The 15,188-nt window shown below is 39.5% G+C and overlaps 1 protein-coding gene across 4 annotated transcripts in view; it reads right to left on the bottom strand.

The window, feature by feature from the left end:
- Positions 1 to 1,244: 1,244 nt before the first annotated feature.
- Positions 1,245 to 15,188, bottom strand: part of LOC101170963 (sodium channel protein type 4 subunit alpha A) — a 36,026-nt gene continuing 22,082 nt past the window's right edge. For all 4 annotated transcript variants that reach the window (XM_023949554.1, XM_023949556.1, XM_023949555.1 and 1 more), the window contains 6 exons: positions 6,975 to 7,256; positions 6,843 to 6,896; positions 6,077 to 6,214; positions 5,787 to 5,891; positions 4,917 to 5,187; positions 1,245 to 4,829 (listed from right to left, as the gene is read on the bottom strand). In XM_023949554.1, coding sequence (XP_023805322.1) covers positions 3,622 to 4,829; positions 4,917 to 5,187; positions 5,787 to 5,891; positions 6,077 to 6,214; positions 6,843 to 6,896; positions 6,975 to 7,256 — 2,058 coding nt within the window. In that variant the 3' untranslated portion in view covers positions 1,245 to 3,621. The remainder of the gene's footprint in view (positions 4,830 to 4,916; positions 5,188 to 5,786; positions 5,892 to 6,076; positions 6,215 to 6,842; positions 6,897 to 6,974; positions 7,257 to 15,188) is intronic.

Here is a 15,188-nt window from a genome sequence, read left to right as displayed (position 1 = left end):
GTCCGACCTCATGATCTTGGAAACTTGGATATCAGAATTATTTTCGAGTTTTCCATTGGAAATGACGACAAACGGGATTGTTTATGTGCAATCTTCACCTCGGATCGATATTATTTGACGTAAATTGCGCAGCTGCATCGAAAGGCAGGATAATGTATAAATACGGCTCCAACATCCTCCAAACTTACCTTGTGATTGATGTTGAAGTTCATCTTTTTTCAGCTCCTAATGATGGATAAAGTCTCTTTGGCATGAAGTTGTCTTGTCGCTTTGATCAGTGTGATAAAATGTGCTCGTTTTTTTCTTTTTCCCAACTTTATTGAAACAAAAATGCGCTCGTAAATACACAATACGTATGGCTCAGATGCAATGATGTTGACCAATCGTTGCTAAGAGGGGCGTGACGCCCTTATTTGGGTTGCCAGATTGGTTCAGGTGTGTTGAAGGGGGGATCACAAAAGTGCAGGCAAGTTTCTTTGGCACAACATTCAGAGCGCACGTTGGTAGAGAATTCTATCAAATGGGTTGCCAGATTTGGGTCTTTCTTTATTTCATTTTTTTCGCCACTTCGGGGCCCTGGTGATGGCGGGGGCCCTACGCGGCTGCGTAATTCGCGTATAGGGAGGGCCGGCCATGCTTACATGTAAAGTCAATTAACCATTAAAATCATACAGTCATCTAAAGTTTGTTGTCTTCTGAAAAATACTGGAGTCGATTTTCCCTACACCCCCAGTGGCCTGGAGCATTTTATGATTATGGATCTTAGTTATTATTTGTAACTGGGGAAACATTTATTGACCTGTTTATATAGTAAGGACTCAATAATATTTGTAAATGTAGTGCTATGTCTAATAATAATAGTAATAAATATCACTGCTTCCCTCTACAGCTTTTTAAGCAATCACCAATAAAAAGTTATATATTCATTTTATTTTGGAAAAAAATGTATTAAAAGGCTAAAAAAGTTGAGAAAGTCTAATAGCCATAATCTTTGCGCCCACAGTCATACTATTCACCTGTGAACGACACTTATTGTGCAAGCAAAAACTTTGATAAACCATTACCAGGTAGCAGTTCAACTCTGTAAAATGAGATTTTAGACATAACCCAGACTTTTCCTCCTTTTCTATGCCAGATTGTGCAGATGTGAAAAAAGGGGGTCGAAATTTTAAACTGATGAGTACAAATGTTAAGACAATGCACCAAGTTAAAAAGTACATGACAATATTGGGATGTGCAGGACCTGGGTTAGACACATCTGTTTATTTCTGATGAACAGCAAACAAGTTTAAAAGTGAAAATGCAGAAATCCACTGTGAGTGCTTTTTGTCATGATAATCCAAAACCCACACATATCAATACAGCATAATGTTTGTTGTAGTAAAGATCCTGGGTGTTAATGTGGTCTGCCAGCAGTCCTGTCACCCATTGAAGCTATATATCAAGAGAAAATACAACCATGGACAAATATTAATTCCCCATTAAAACAATTTTTTTATGATGTGCTGATTTACTAAGTGTATGTCAACTGCACAAATAAGATATTGAAAGTAAGACATTAGATGTTAAGACTAAGAGCTTTATACACATGGACAGATTTTAAACTAGATCGAAGTCCGAGGCCCACGCTGTTATTAAAATAAAAACATGTACATGTATGTATTTAATTAGATATTGTCAAAATGATATTTTTAAATATATGAAAACTAAGGGACAATTAAATATTAAGACAGTAATATACTTTTACTGTCTTATAATTCTTATGTAATGAGACATAAACTAGAAGGTTTCCACAAGGGCACAGTTCTGCCCTGGTTCTGATTTCAAACAAACTTCTGAATCAGACATTTTGATACCTGCAAAGTTGGTTCCAGCCTGAAACCAGATAACTTTTTTACTTTCTTGGACTTTATCATATTTTAGAATGGAGGAACATCCTCCTCTTGTTGTTTCCTTTGGGATTGAGGGTGTACTTTTGTGTTTGCAGATAGGTGGACTTTTTAAGACATATCTATGGTCATCTCATTCAAGCTCAAAATAAACTCTGAAGCCACCTTGGACTTCATTTGTTCCTTTAGTATTCTACGGGTGATGTCCAAGATTGTTGATCAAGTTATAATAGGCTATGTCTGTTATTTTCACTTTAGCTTGGTGGAAAAGTGGAGCTGGCTTAAAAGAAAATAGCAATACAGCAAGATTGTATGGAGCCAAAACAGGAACTCATTTCACACTGGTTTAACTTGAAGGAAAGTAGCAGAATATTAAGATATTCTTTTGAGTATAAGTCATGCTTTTTCTATAGTTTGGCCAGGGATGCCACTACTACTCAGGAGCCACTTCTGTGTGATTTTTTTTAACCTAAATATTGGCTCATTTTTTGTTATTTTTCCACCAGCAATAGATTGTTTTTTAGCGGTTGTCTCCCACTAACAACCGCCAGAGGGGGCACTGTAGGTGTGTGTATCAGTATATACTAATAGCAGCAACGCAGAAGAAGAAGCACCGTCCAAAACAAACACGGAGGAAAATCTGATTATTCTATACCCCATAAACCTGGTCTCTCAACCTCATCCATGTCTTCAATATATTTTAAATGAGATATACATTCAATGTTTCCATGTAGCAATGAGGCTAAAATCTTGATGAAACCTTTTCCCACACGCGAGAGGAGCATCTAGTTTATAAACACTTGTTTGGACAAGCATTGAGCATTGAATTTGACGGAGCAGCAGACAGCAATTTGATGCTTGTCGAAAAATAGGCAGCAGATGTAAATTTGATGCATAAATCGTATACGGTATGAACTCAGAATTCTGACAGGCTTGGGGGATTTTTTTCAGAAGCGTTGCATTTTTCTCCCAAAAAGTCTGACTTATACTCTGGAGTGACTTACTTATGTTTTTTCTTTATTGTGCTTTTGCCACTGCCACTTATACTCCAATGTGACTTATACTCAGGAAAATACAGTACTTGGAACTTAAAAATGACACAGACTTATTATTATTATAATGTGATTCTTGAAAAAAAAGGGTTTTAGTTTCAGTCTTAGTTTACTCAAGGCTTTAGTGGACAATACCTAAAAATTATTTTAAAAAAAGTGGTTATTAAGTTTTCAAGAACTTCAAGAAGACCAAAACCTAAAATTTCTGGACAAAACCTGTGAAAAACATGAATAAATCACATCAAAGAAGAGTAAAGTGGCCCACACAGAAAATTGTACAATTGTTCTCTTTGAGGGCAATATACATTGTGCAATTCTGTCCATTTGAACATGTCAGTCTGCCACAAAGGCTAACACACCATTTTAATCAACACTCGACAAAGATCAGAGATGCACACCTGAAATTCTGATACAGACATTCTTTTCCTAGTTTATATATCTATATATCTTGCCCTCAGAGACTGAAAAAACTCAGCTCTAATTCAAATCTAAGACTTATAAAGTATGACAGCTTAAAAACCTTTAGATCAGTGAAAGATGGTTTTCAAGTTTTATTCTTTCCTTTTTGGATATTTGAGGACAAGATTTTAACCAGACTAATTCGTTTTTTTTTCCTTTTGTTGAAGGAAATAAATTTGAACTATCTATGAAGTTTACAATACATCTGATTTTCTCAGGTTTTACTGTGAGGTTCGGCGATTCTGGTTGGGGGAAGAATGCAGCAACATGTCTTTAACAATTTCCACAGGGACAACCATCTTTTCTGGCTCAAGTGTGTATCCACCAGTTGCAACTTGCTCCACTTCCTCAGCAAGGTCTTGACTACTCCCATAGAGAATCCCTAGCTGTTTTTCAAGCAGTCCTTTTTCTAGTGGATCTTCACCTTCATCCTGCTTGCCCATTCTCTTTAAACGGTGCAAAACAGCAGCACGGTGAATGCAACGCTTCAGGAGATGTTTGCGGTATGCCTGCTGAATGATTATAGCAGCTGTGTGCTCTTCTTTGTGGCGCACTGTTGTGGTGATTGGTGCAAAGGAGTCTTTTGACGGGTTGCTCATAGCGAATTTAACCTGGATGCTCTCCCGCATTGCTGCCATTTCCACCGTGTCTCCCAATACCATCTGAGTAACAGCCATCAAAACATCCACAAAGTGAAGTCTGTCTCCAATAACCAAAGGAAGATCCATTTCAATTAGGTGGAGCCGGTTTGGTTTGGCAACCCGCAATGGCTCTTGAAGGGCATCACAGAAGTCCGAGAGCTGGCAGTAGTTGATGAACATAGTTCCATCCAAGTCAAACTTCTCCCAGGTCTCATTGAACATCTCGAAGTCCTCCTCACATAGCGGGTCACCACTCTCCTCTTGTGCCACATTAAAGTTCTCCAGAATAATTGCAATATACATGTTGACCACAACTAAGAAGGAGATGATAATATAGCTACAGAAGAACATCATACCCATGCCTGGGTTGCCACAGTTACCCTTTACATCTGTGCCAGGATTCTCAAAGTCTGGATCGCAGTCAGGAGGCTCTCTGTTCAATATTGGAAGTAAAAGGCCATCCCATCCTGCTGAGGTAGTGATCTGAAACAAGCAGATGATGCTACCTCCAAACGTTTCAAAATTAAATATGTCATCGATACCAGCCTCCTTTTTGACATAAGCAAAGTTTGACATGGCAAATATGGAAAAGATGAACATGATGAGGAAGAGGAGGAGACCAATATTGAACAGGGCAGGAAGTGACATCATAAGCGCAAAGAGAAGAGTCCGAATACCCTTTGCTCCTTTAATGAGCCGCAAAATCCTTCCAATCCTGGCCAGTCTGATCACTCTGAATAAAGTTGGTGACACAAAGTACTTCTCAATTAAATCTGAAAGCATTGTCCCTAAACAAAAAGATAAAAAAGGAGAGGCAGTATTATAACAAGCTTGATTAGAAAGGTCAAAGTTCACAATGTTTGAATGTTACCAACCAGCGATTGATAAGATGACCACTATGAAGTCAAAGACGTTCCAGCCATTGGTGAAAAAGTAATGTCGTAGTGCAAATAGCTTCAACAAGCACTCTCCAGTGAAGACGACAATGAAAGCTACATTTAGTTTGAAGAGGAAATCCTCCATCTCTGCGCTTTGGTCATCTGTCTCCACCATCATGGTCACCATATTGAGACAAATGAGGACCATGATGAAGATGTCAAAGAACTGCTGGCTGATCAGGTCAAACACCATGCCCTGAAGGAAGTTCTGTCATTTAGAGGGAAAGGAAAAAGAAAAGAAAGAAAAGATCACAAACTGCAATGTCCTCAAATTTAAAATGGTTGTTTTATCAAGCATTATTTTTGGTCGATAAGCACACATGCTACGTTCATACATGCATTGGAAAAGCACGCTCAAGCTACTTCTAATAAAAAGTCTATGTAAAGGCATGTTTCATGCTACTGTATTAAAAACTCACATTCATGCATCGCTTCGCAGGTTTTTAAGTCAGTGTTGAGGCTCTATGTACATAATGACACCAAGTCTTTCATATATCAGAATAGAGCTGTGAAAGAAAAAGCCCAGAGCAAGATTCACGAGATTTGCACCGCTTTGACCTTTCACACCAAGCCTCTTCCAACTGTGAGTATACGCTAGTATCAGGTGGTAACAGTCCAGTGTAGACACCCTATACTAAAAGAGCGTTCAAGAATGCGCGTTTAGGGCATCACATGCCTGGTATGTACGTAGCATTGGACACTGAATAAAATGTTTTTGCTCTTGAGAACAGTTGGGAACACAAATTGACAACAGGACACAATTTCCTGAGTTGCCAACAATCTTCCAACAGGACTTTAGTGACATACTGTTGGCCGAGGAATCGGCTTCTGTGGCTTCTTGGAACCAAGTTTTCTCATGACTTCTTGGTATCTTTTCTGATCTTCGGTCATGAAGATGTCTTGGTCTCCAAAGTGCACAAACCACAAAACACAATAGTCGTCAATATTAGAATATTTACTTAAAAAAAGACCAATTGTTGATTTGTTATTCTGTTAAATCCTGGCAGGACGAAAAGACAATATGCTCCTAAAATTAAACAAATATAATCACATATAAATTAAACATGATCAAATAATTTTACAATTTGTATACTTATCTTTCTCTTCTGTTGGTTAAAGTTATCAATAATGACACCAATGAAGAGGTTTAAGGTGAAGAAAGAACCAAAGATGATGAAGATGACAAAATACATGTACATGTAGAGGTTGATTTCATAGGAAGGTTGCTCCTCAATCTAAAAAAAAAAGAAAAGAAAAAAGACTCAAACTTTAACATGTTTAATGACCTGAAGTTCTTAAATCATGTACATTCCTAGCGGGAGTTGAACCAATCTGAAATAATGTAAAAGGACAAGTCAAGAAAATGTGAGAATTTTGGAGGATGCAGGACAATAGTCAATTGCATTTTTAAAAAGGTACCATTCATGTATTTTGAAAGCATAAAAAAGAATAAAGGACTCAAAAAGACTACGCATTTTTCAAATAAAAAGATTAATCCTCATTCATCATTGTGCCCTGACATACTGTAGTATATGAATTTTTACCTTTTTAAATGTAATTTTTAAATGTCATTTGTCAATAGGGCTGCATATCTGACAAAAGTTTTTTAAGGTACATATATGTGATTAAACCATCTATGATTTATGTTTGTGTCTACACAGCACCATTAGATCTACATAAGTTTATGTAAAAAAAATGTATTTATATAACATCATGTTGTTTAAACCTGTGTTAAAGTACAACTCCTATCCTCTTTGATCAATTGTAAAAGCGTTCCCAGTGGTCATTTAATTACAATTATGCTGTTTTTAGCAGAAAACCTGGTTACAGACAAAGAATTGCTACAGCAGTTTGACGAGTTACCTCTCTCGAGTCCACAGCAGCATACATGATGTCCATCCAACCCTTAAAAGTTGCCTGCAATCAATTACATCAATATGCTTGCATCCAACAGTAATGAATGACTCAAGAGTAAGTGAGAAAATCACTCTTTACCACTTGAAGCAGGGACAGGTAACCTTTTCCAACATTGTCAAAGTTGATTTTGACATTCACCCAGCGAGCCTCCTGTGTGTCTTCGTTGAGGGCGTCACACTCACTGTGATTGTTGACCTCAGCAAGAGTAAAAATCGCATCTGTGGTGGTGTTGATGCAACGGTAGAACTTCCCAGCAAAAAGATTAACTCCCATGATGCTGAAGATGAGCCAAAAAATGAGACACACCAGCATCACATTGAAGATGGAGGGAATTGCTCCAACAAGGGCGTTCACCACCACCTGTCCGAAGAGAACCATGTTTTAAATTTGATATGCTTGCAAGAAATTATTTCACAATCTGTATGCAAGTCAATCATGCAAGTCATTCTGGCTACATTACCTTATTCAACAGTTACAGTATAATCCATAGTGCAAGCATGCTCTACATGGGGAAGCCAGTTAAATTAGTACAATACTGCCTTTTGCTACAGGGAAACACTGACTTACATGTAGATCACAAGCTCAGGTTAGGTGCCAGTAGCATTTTTTATGCAAATGTGCCAAAACAAGGTTACAACATTCTGGTTTAATGCCAGAGTAACCAATATTTATTTACTTTTCACTTGCTTTCTTTTTTCTTTTAATTTATTTCCCATTTTTGTAACTCTTTATTTATCTTAATTTGCACATATTTACTTAGAAAGTTAATTTGGTTCAAAATAAATCATTAAAATAAAAATTAAATCAATCATCAATTTAACCAGGTAAACTAGGTTAAGGAAATGGGTAAATAATTCATCCAATTTGGTGTTACAAGTAAACCCCACCATCTTTTATTTATCACTAAAGACCCACTCTGATGAGCATTGTGTTTTTAGTGTTTCAACATGTGTAATTTTTCTCGTGGTGGAAAAAATTGGCTTAAAATTGCATTTTTTGAGTAGTTCTTTATTCATATTGCTGTGACATAGAAGCCACAATGATCAGGCTTCAAGCTCCCTGCTCCGTTCTATTCTCATGCATCCACCTGAAGATAATTAGATCTTTTTAATTCTTCGTTTTCCTCCACTGAGCTGTATGTGGCTCAAAACCTTTCGAGTGGATGGCTCCAATATTGCTCGCCATTTTTGTGGCACCGCTAATGTTAGATTAGGGTTGTGAGAAGCTGTAAGCTAGTGGTAGAGAGTTTAAACAGATGGATGATGGGAAGTGGCAGCACTAATAGTCCCGCCCACAACTCAGAGGAGAATTTATATTGAACCAGTGCCACTCTGCAGAAACATTGTCCTAGAAAAAAACAGTTTTTTTTTTACATTTTGTTTTGAAAACTACTGAGCCCGTGTCCTGACATTAAGATATAAAAATATATCTTGTTCCCACAGATTAATATCTTGTTCCCACAGGTTATTATGTCGTTCGCACGAAATACTATTCCGTTCCCACAAGATACTATTCCGTTCCCACAAGATACTATTGCGTTCCCTCAAAATACTATTCCGTTCCCTCGAAATGATTAACTCGTGCGAACGCAATAATTATGTCGTTCGAACGCAATAATTAATCCGTTCGAACGCAGTAATTATTCACGTCATAAGTCATACACGCGGATATGCTCTCTGTATGCCGGCAAAACAAAAGCCGCTTTCAGCGGTAACTTCCGTGTCTCTGTGACCCATATTCGTTCAAAAAAGGAACATGAAAAACAAAAATTATCACTTTATTACCGTCTCAATGAATATAAGAAAAATATCAATAGATTTATGATAACTAGGCTGCTTTGCCATACGATAGCTCGTGCTAGGCTGCTACTAGCTCCGCCGCAGAGCTCTTTGATGTATGCCGGCATTTGGGCAACTGGCTGGTCGGTTGACAGACAGCTGATATTGTAGTTTAGGGTCGAATAGGAATAATAATATTCAGGACTTGTCTTTTATTAACTTTAGCAGTCAGTCGCTTTACATTCGAAGGCTATAAGGATACATGCTAACTGACTAGCCGATCATTGATCCTGTTATTAATTTACGTCATAGATTTACAGCAGATACCTTCACATTTCTGTCTGTGTGTGTCTCATTACATTGCATTGAAGACACGGAGGATGTTTAGAGAACAGATTTATTTATTTCAAAAAGCACAAAGCATCCATCGTATTCACGTTCATTCACATGATGATGATCTGTGGTACGCCCTCAGTCATCTTGCTGCAAAAGCCGCTTCCTGCCGCTACTTCCGTGTCTCTGTGAGCATTCAATAGTGGTAAAAATAAAAGCAAGAATGGTCGATCTGTTATTGTCTCGGTGAAAATCTGAAAAATATCATATTAAGCTGGCTGCTTCGCCCAATGAGTTATATCACTAGAGGAGACATCACGTGGTTCCTCATGGGAGGAGAGCACCGCCATCTTGGTGAGGTCAAGTTACTGCTGCAGTGAATGCATTTGAACACATTTTTTGCATAATACCAGTTCATTGTTTGTGTTTCAACTGCCAAAATCAGAGAACTGAGTCCATGAAGGAGGAAGTATATCATTTCACAGATAAGTATTATAATTTTTTTCTTTTAATGATGCAGGGGCTTCATTAATCGTACACATGTTGACATGCATGATGCTGCAGGGCTATTATCAACATGCTGCATGATGTACGGAGAATTTGCTGTCAACATAAATGTACATTTTATTTTGCTAAACCTGTATACAGCATACTAGGCTATTATAGTAATATAGATTTATACATTTCTGACTCAATTTCAATTCAATTTTATTTGTATAGCCCAAAATCACAACAACAGTTGTCTCGATGGGCTTCAAAGTAAAACATGAAATCAAAAGGATCATGAATACAAAGAGTTCAATAGAAAAATACTAAAATGAACTAACAAACTGACTAAGCTATACTGGCATCCCTGCCCTTAGACCCCCCTTCGCGGTAAGGAAAAACTCCCCAAAAAAACGGATTCCGGAAAAAACGAAGAAACCTCACGGGTGCCCACATGAAGGAGGGATCTTCCCCCAGGACGGACAGGCGATTTACCAGAACTCTTAGAGAAGAATTTACTTATCTAAATCTACAACTACATATATAAAAGTCCAGCAGACGAGCTTCATCCAGCCGTGGATGTGGGGACAGTCAGTGAGTCAGGAAACTCAGTGACTGAACTTTTCACTATTCACTATTCAGACTTAACGAAAAAGTGGATCTTAGCAATAAAAAGAGCTAACCCAGATGGATCACTGTGGTACCAACTAGTAATACAGTCTGACTGTTCAAAACATTTGTGGAAACACATTTAGATAAGAGGCCAGACTGTTAGCTTGAAACCCGACACCATACCATCTGTGTTACACAAATTGATCACTCACATGAATCTGTATAAATCTATTATTTTTCTTTGTTGTTGTTATTTTAGGGTAAATCTATTGTTCACATTTGGACTTCTTTTGAATATTTATTTTATTATTATTATTATTATTATTATTATTATTATTATTATTATTGATAATAATAATATTAATAGACGTGTATTTTAATATTTATTGACTTATTATGTATGTATTGCTATTATTTATTGTTTGTATTGACTTACTATTGATTTATTATTATTATTATTGACTTATTGTTGGTTTTTTCTAAATAATTTAAATGTCAAAGAGGTCTAAAACTCCTAAATGTTTACAAATTATTTTTTTTAAATTCTTTGTAATAATTTTTTTATTTGTAAGAAGTCCTGCAACAATACATTTTCATTAAAGTTTGAGCTTTTAAGGCTGACTGTTTCTCTTCTTTAACAACAACAAATGATGTATCTATATATCTTCTTTCTCTTTCGGCTTTTCCCATCAGGGGTCGCCACAGCAAATCATCCTTTTCCACCTCACTCTATCATGGACATCTTCTACCCTAACATTAGCCAACTTCATGTCCTCTGTTAAGACATCCATGTATCTCCTCTTTGGCCGTCCTCTTGCCCTCCTGCCAGGCAGCTCCATCTCCAACATCCTTCTACCAATATATCCACTATCCCTCCTCTGAACATGTCCAAACCATCTCAGTCTGGCTTCTCTGACTTTGTCGCTAACACAGGCAACATGAGCCGTCCCTCTGATGTACTCGTTCTTTATCCCAGTGTTTTTCAACCTTTTCTGAGCCACGGCACACTTTAACCTTAAAAAAAATCCCGCGGCACACCAGCATCCAAAAATTAAAAAAAAAAGGCACACTGGTTGAAAAACACTGCTTTATCCTGTCTAACCTGGTCACTCCTAAGGAGAACCTCAACATCTTCATCTCCGCTACCTCCATCTCAGCCTCTTGTCTCTGTCTCACTGCTACCGTCTCTAACCCATAGAGCAGAGCTGGTCTCACCACTGTCTTGTACACCTTTCCTTTGAGTCTTGCTGGCACTCTTCTGTCACACAACACTCCTGACACTTTCCTCCACCCGCTCCAACCTGCCCGCACTCGCCTCTTCACCTCTTTTCCACACTCCCCATCACACTGAACTGTTGACCCCAAGTACTTAAACTCCTGCACCTTCTTCACCTCAGCCCCCTGTAACCTAACGCTTCTACCTTGATCCCTCTCGTTCAGACACATGTATTCTGTCTTACTACGACTGACCTTCATGCCTCTTCTTTCCAGAGCAAACCTCCACCTCTCTAGCTGTTCCTCCACCTGCTCTCTACTCTCACTGCAAATTACAATGTCATCCGCAAACATCATTGTCCAGGGAGATTCCTGTCTTACCTCGTCTGTCAGCCTGTCCATCAGCATAGCAAACAAAAAAGGACTCAAAGCTGATCCTTGGTGTAGTCCCACCTCCACCTTGAACTCCTCTGTCTGACCTACAGCACATCTCACCACCGTCATACTTCTCTCATACATGTCCTGAACTACTCTGACATACTTCTCTGCCACTCCAGACGACCTCATACAGTACCACAGCTCCTCCCTCGGCACCCTGTCATACGCCTTCTCTAAATCTACGAACACACAATGCAGCTCCTTCTGACCTTCTCTGTACTTTTCCATCAACATTCTCAAAGCAAAAATGGCATCAGTGGTGCTCTTACGGGGCATGAAACCATACTGCTGCTCACAAATCTCCACCTTCTTCCTAAGCCTGGCTTCCACTACTCTTTCCCACAGCTTCATTGTGTGGCTCATCAACTTTATTCCTCTATAGTTGCTGCAGTTCTGCGTGTCACCCTTGTTCTTAAAGATCGGAACCAGAACGCTTCTCCTCCATTCCTCAGGCATCTTCTCACTCTCTAAAATCTTATTGAACAACCTCATTAGAAATTCCACTGCTGTCTCTCCTAAGCACTTCCATACCTCCACAGGTACGTCATCAGGACCAACGGCCTTTCCGCTCTTCATCCTTTTCAGAGCCTTCCTAACCTCATCCTTTCCAATCTCTGCTACTTCCTGCTCCACAACAACCACATCTTCCTCCCTTCTTTCCCTGTCATTTTCCACGTTCATCAGCTCCTCAAAATACTCCTTCCATCTTTTCTGTACACTCTCCTGAGTTGTTAGCACCTTTCCATCTCTGTCCTTAATCACCCTTATCTGTTGCACGTCCTTCCCATCTCTGTCTCTCTGTCTGGCTAGCCTGTACAAGTCCTTTTCTCCTTCCTTTGTGTCTAACCTGTCATATAGCTCATCGTAAGCTTTCTGTTTGGCCTTTGCCACCTCTCTTTTCACTCTACGCTGCGCTTCCTTGTACTCCTGTCTACCTTCCTCAGTCCTTTCTACATCCCACTTCCTTTTAGCCAACCTCTTCCTCTGGAATCAGTCCTTTACTTCCTCATTCCACCACCAAGTGTCTTTACCGTCTTTCCTCTTTCCAGATGACACACCTAGCACCTTCCTACCTGTTTCCCTGATAATTTCTGCTGTAGTTTCCCAGTCATCTGGAAGCTCATCCTGACCACTCAGGACCTGTCTCAACTTCTGCCTAAATTCTTCACAAGTTTCTTCATTCTGTAGCTTCCACCACTTGGTCTTCTTTTCTGTTTTCCCTCTCTTCTTCTTCCTGACCTCCAGAGTCATCTTACACACCACCATGCGGTGCTGTCTGGCTACACTCTCTCCTACCACCACTTTGCAGTCAATAACCTCTCTCAAATGACCTCGTCTGCATAGGATGTAGTCCACCTGAGTACTCCTACCTCCACTTCTGTATGTCACTCTATGTTCCTCTCTCTTCTGGAAGTAAGTGTTGACTACAGCCATTTCCATCCTCTTCGCAAAGTCCACCACCATCTGTCCCTCCAGATTCCTTTCCTTCACACCAAACCTGCCCATCACCTCCTCATCACCTCTGTTGCCCTCACCAACATGTCCATTAAAGTCTGCTCCAATAACAACTCTCTCTCCTCTGGGGATACGCTCTATGACCTCATCCAACTCACTCCAGAATCTCTCCTTCACTTCTAACTCACAGCCAACCTGTGGCGCATACCCACTGACTACATTCACCATCACCCCTTCAATTTCTAACTTTAGGCTCATCATCCTGTCTGAGACTCTTTTCACCTCTAGAACACTGTTTACAAACTCCCCCTTCAGAATCACTCCTACCCCGTTTCTCTTCCTATCAACACCATGATAGAACAGTTTGTATCCTCCTCCAATACTACGTGCCTTGCTGCCCTTCCACCTTGTCTCCTGCACACACAGTACATCTACCTTCCTTCTCTCCATCATGTCTGCCAGCTCTCTGCCTTTCCCTGTCATTGTGCCAACGTTAAGAGTCCCTATTCTCAAACCTATGTTCCTGCCTTTTCCCTTCTCTCTCTGGCCACGGACCCTTCTGCCTCCCCTCTTTCTTCGACCAACAGTAGTCAAATTTCCACCGACACCCTGTAGGTTAACAGCATCGGTGGCGGTCGTTGTTAACCCGGGCCTCGACCGATCCGTTATGTCTAAAGTGTTGTGGATGATTCGCATGGTTATTTTGGCAATTTTTACGCCGGATGCCCTTCCTGACGCAACCCTCTCTATTTATCCGGGCTTGGGACCGGCACAGAGGCAACTGGCTTGCAACCCCTGTGGCTAGATTGATGTATCTATATATATATATTATATATATATAAATATGATATATTTACATATATGTATAAATATATATAAATTGTAAAAACATATATAGTATATAAAAGCTACTTAGACACCACTAAAAGCAATAGAAATCATTGTCATGTGGGCGTCGTCGACCTCACCAAGATGGCGTCGCGCTCCGCCACCGTCGGCCAGGCTTCTAAAGCAGGCGTGTCTCCTCAAGTGATATAACACATTGTGCTTCGCCTAAAGCACTTACCTTTAGCTTGTAGCATAACAACAATAGCAGTACGTCACGTTTCCCAGAATGCTTTGCGGCCAATCATTGGTCTTGTTGTTAGACCTTGGTCACAGGGACACGGTGATTGGCCAATGATTGGCAGCAAAGCATTCTGGGAAACATGACGTAATGCTATTGTTGTTATGCTACGAGCTAAAGGTAAGTGCTTTAGGCTTTAGCACCCAGCTTAATATGATATTTTTCAGATTTTCATCGAGAAAATAACAGATCGACCATTCTTGCTTTTATTTTTACCCGTATTGAATGCTCACAGAGACACAGAAGTAGCGGCAGGAAGCGGCTTTTGCAGCAAGATGACCGGAGGGCGTACCACAGATGTGAACGTGAATACGATGGATGCTTTTGTGCTTTTTAAAATAAATACATCTGTTCTCTAAACATCCTGCGTGTCTTCAATGCAATGTAATGAGACACACACAGACAGAAATGTGAAGGTATCTGCTGTAAATCTATGACGTAAATTAATAACAGGATCAATGATCGGCTAGTCAGTTAGCATGTATCCTGATAGCCTTTGAATGTAAAGCGACTGACTGCTAAAGTTAATAAAAGAAAAGTCCTGAATATTATTATTCCTATTCGACCCTAAACTACAATATCAGCTGTCTGTCAACCAACCAGCCAGTTGCCCAAATCAAAGAGCTCTGCGGCGGAGCTAGTAGTAGCCTAGCAGGAGCTATCGTATGACAAAGCAGCCTAGTTATCATAAATATTTTGATATTTTTCTTATATTCATTGAGACAGTAATAAAGTGATAATTTTTGTTTTTCATGTTCCTTTTTTGAACGAATATGGGTCACAGAGACACGGAAGTTACCGCTGAAAGCGGCTTTTGTTTTGCCGGCGTACAGAGAGCATATCCGCGTG

This window comes from Oryzias latipes, chromosome 19 (assembly GCF_002234675.1).
Source record: "Oryzias latipes chromosome 19, ASM223467v1".
NCBI classification, from domain to species: Eukaryota; Metazoa; Chordata; class Actinopteri; order Beloniformes; family Adrianichthyidae; genus Oryzias; species Oryzias latipes.
This window is presented reverse-complemented; position numbering and strand designations above follow the sequence as displayed.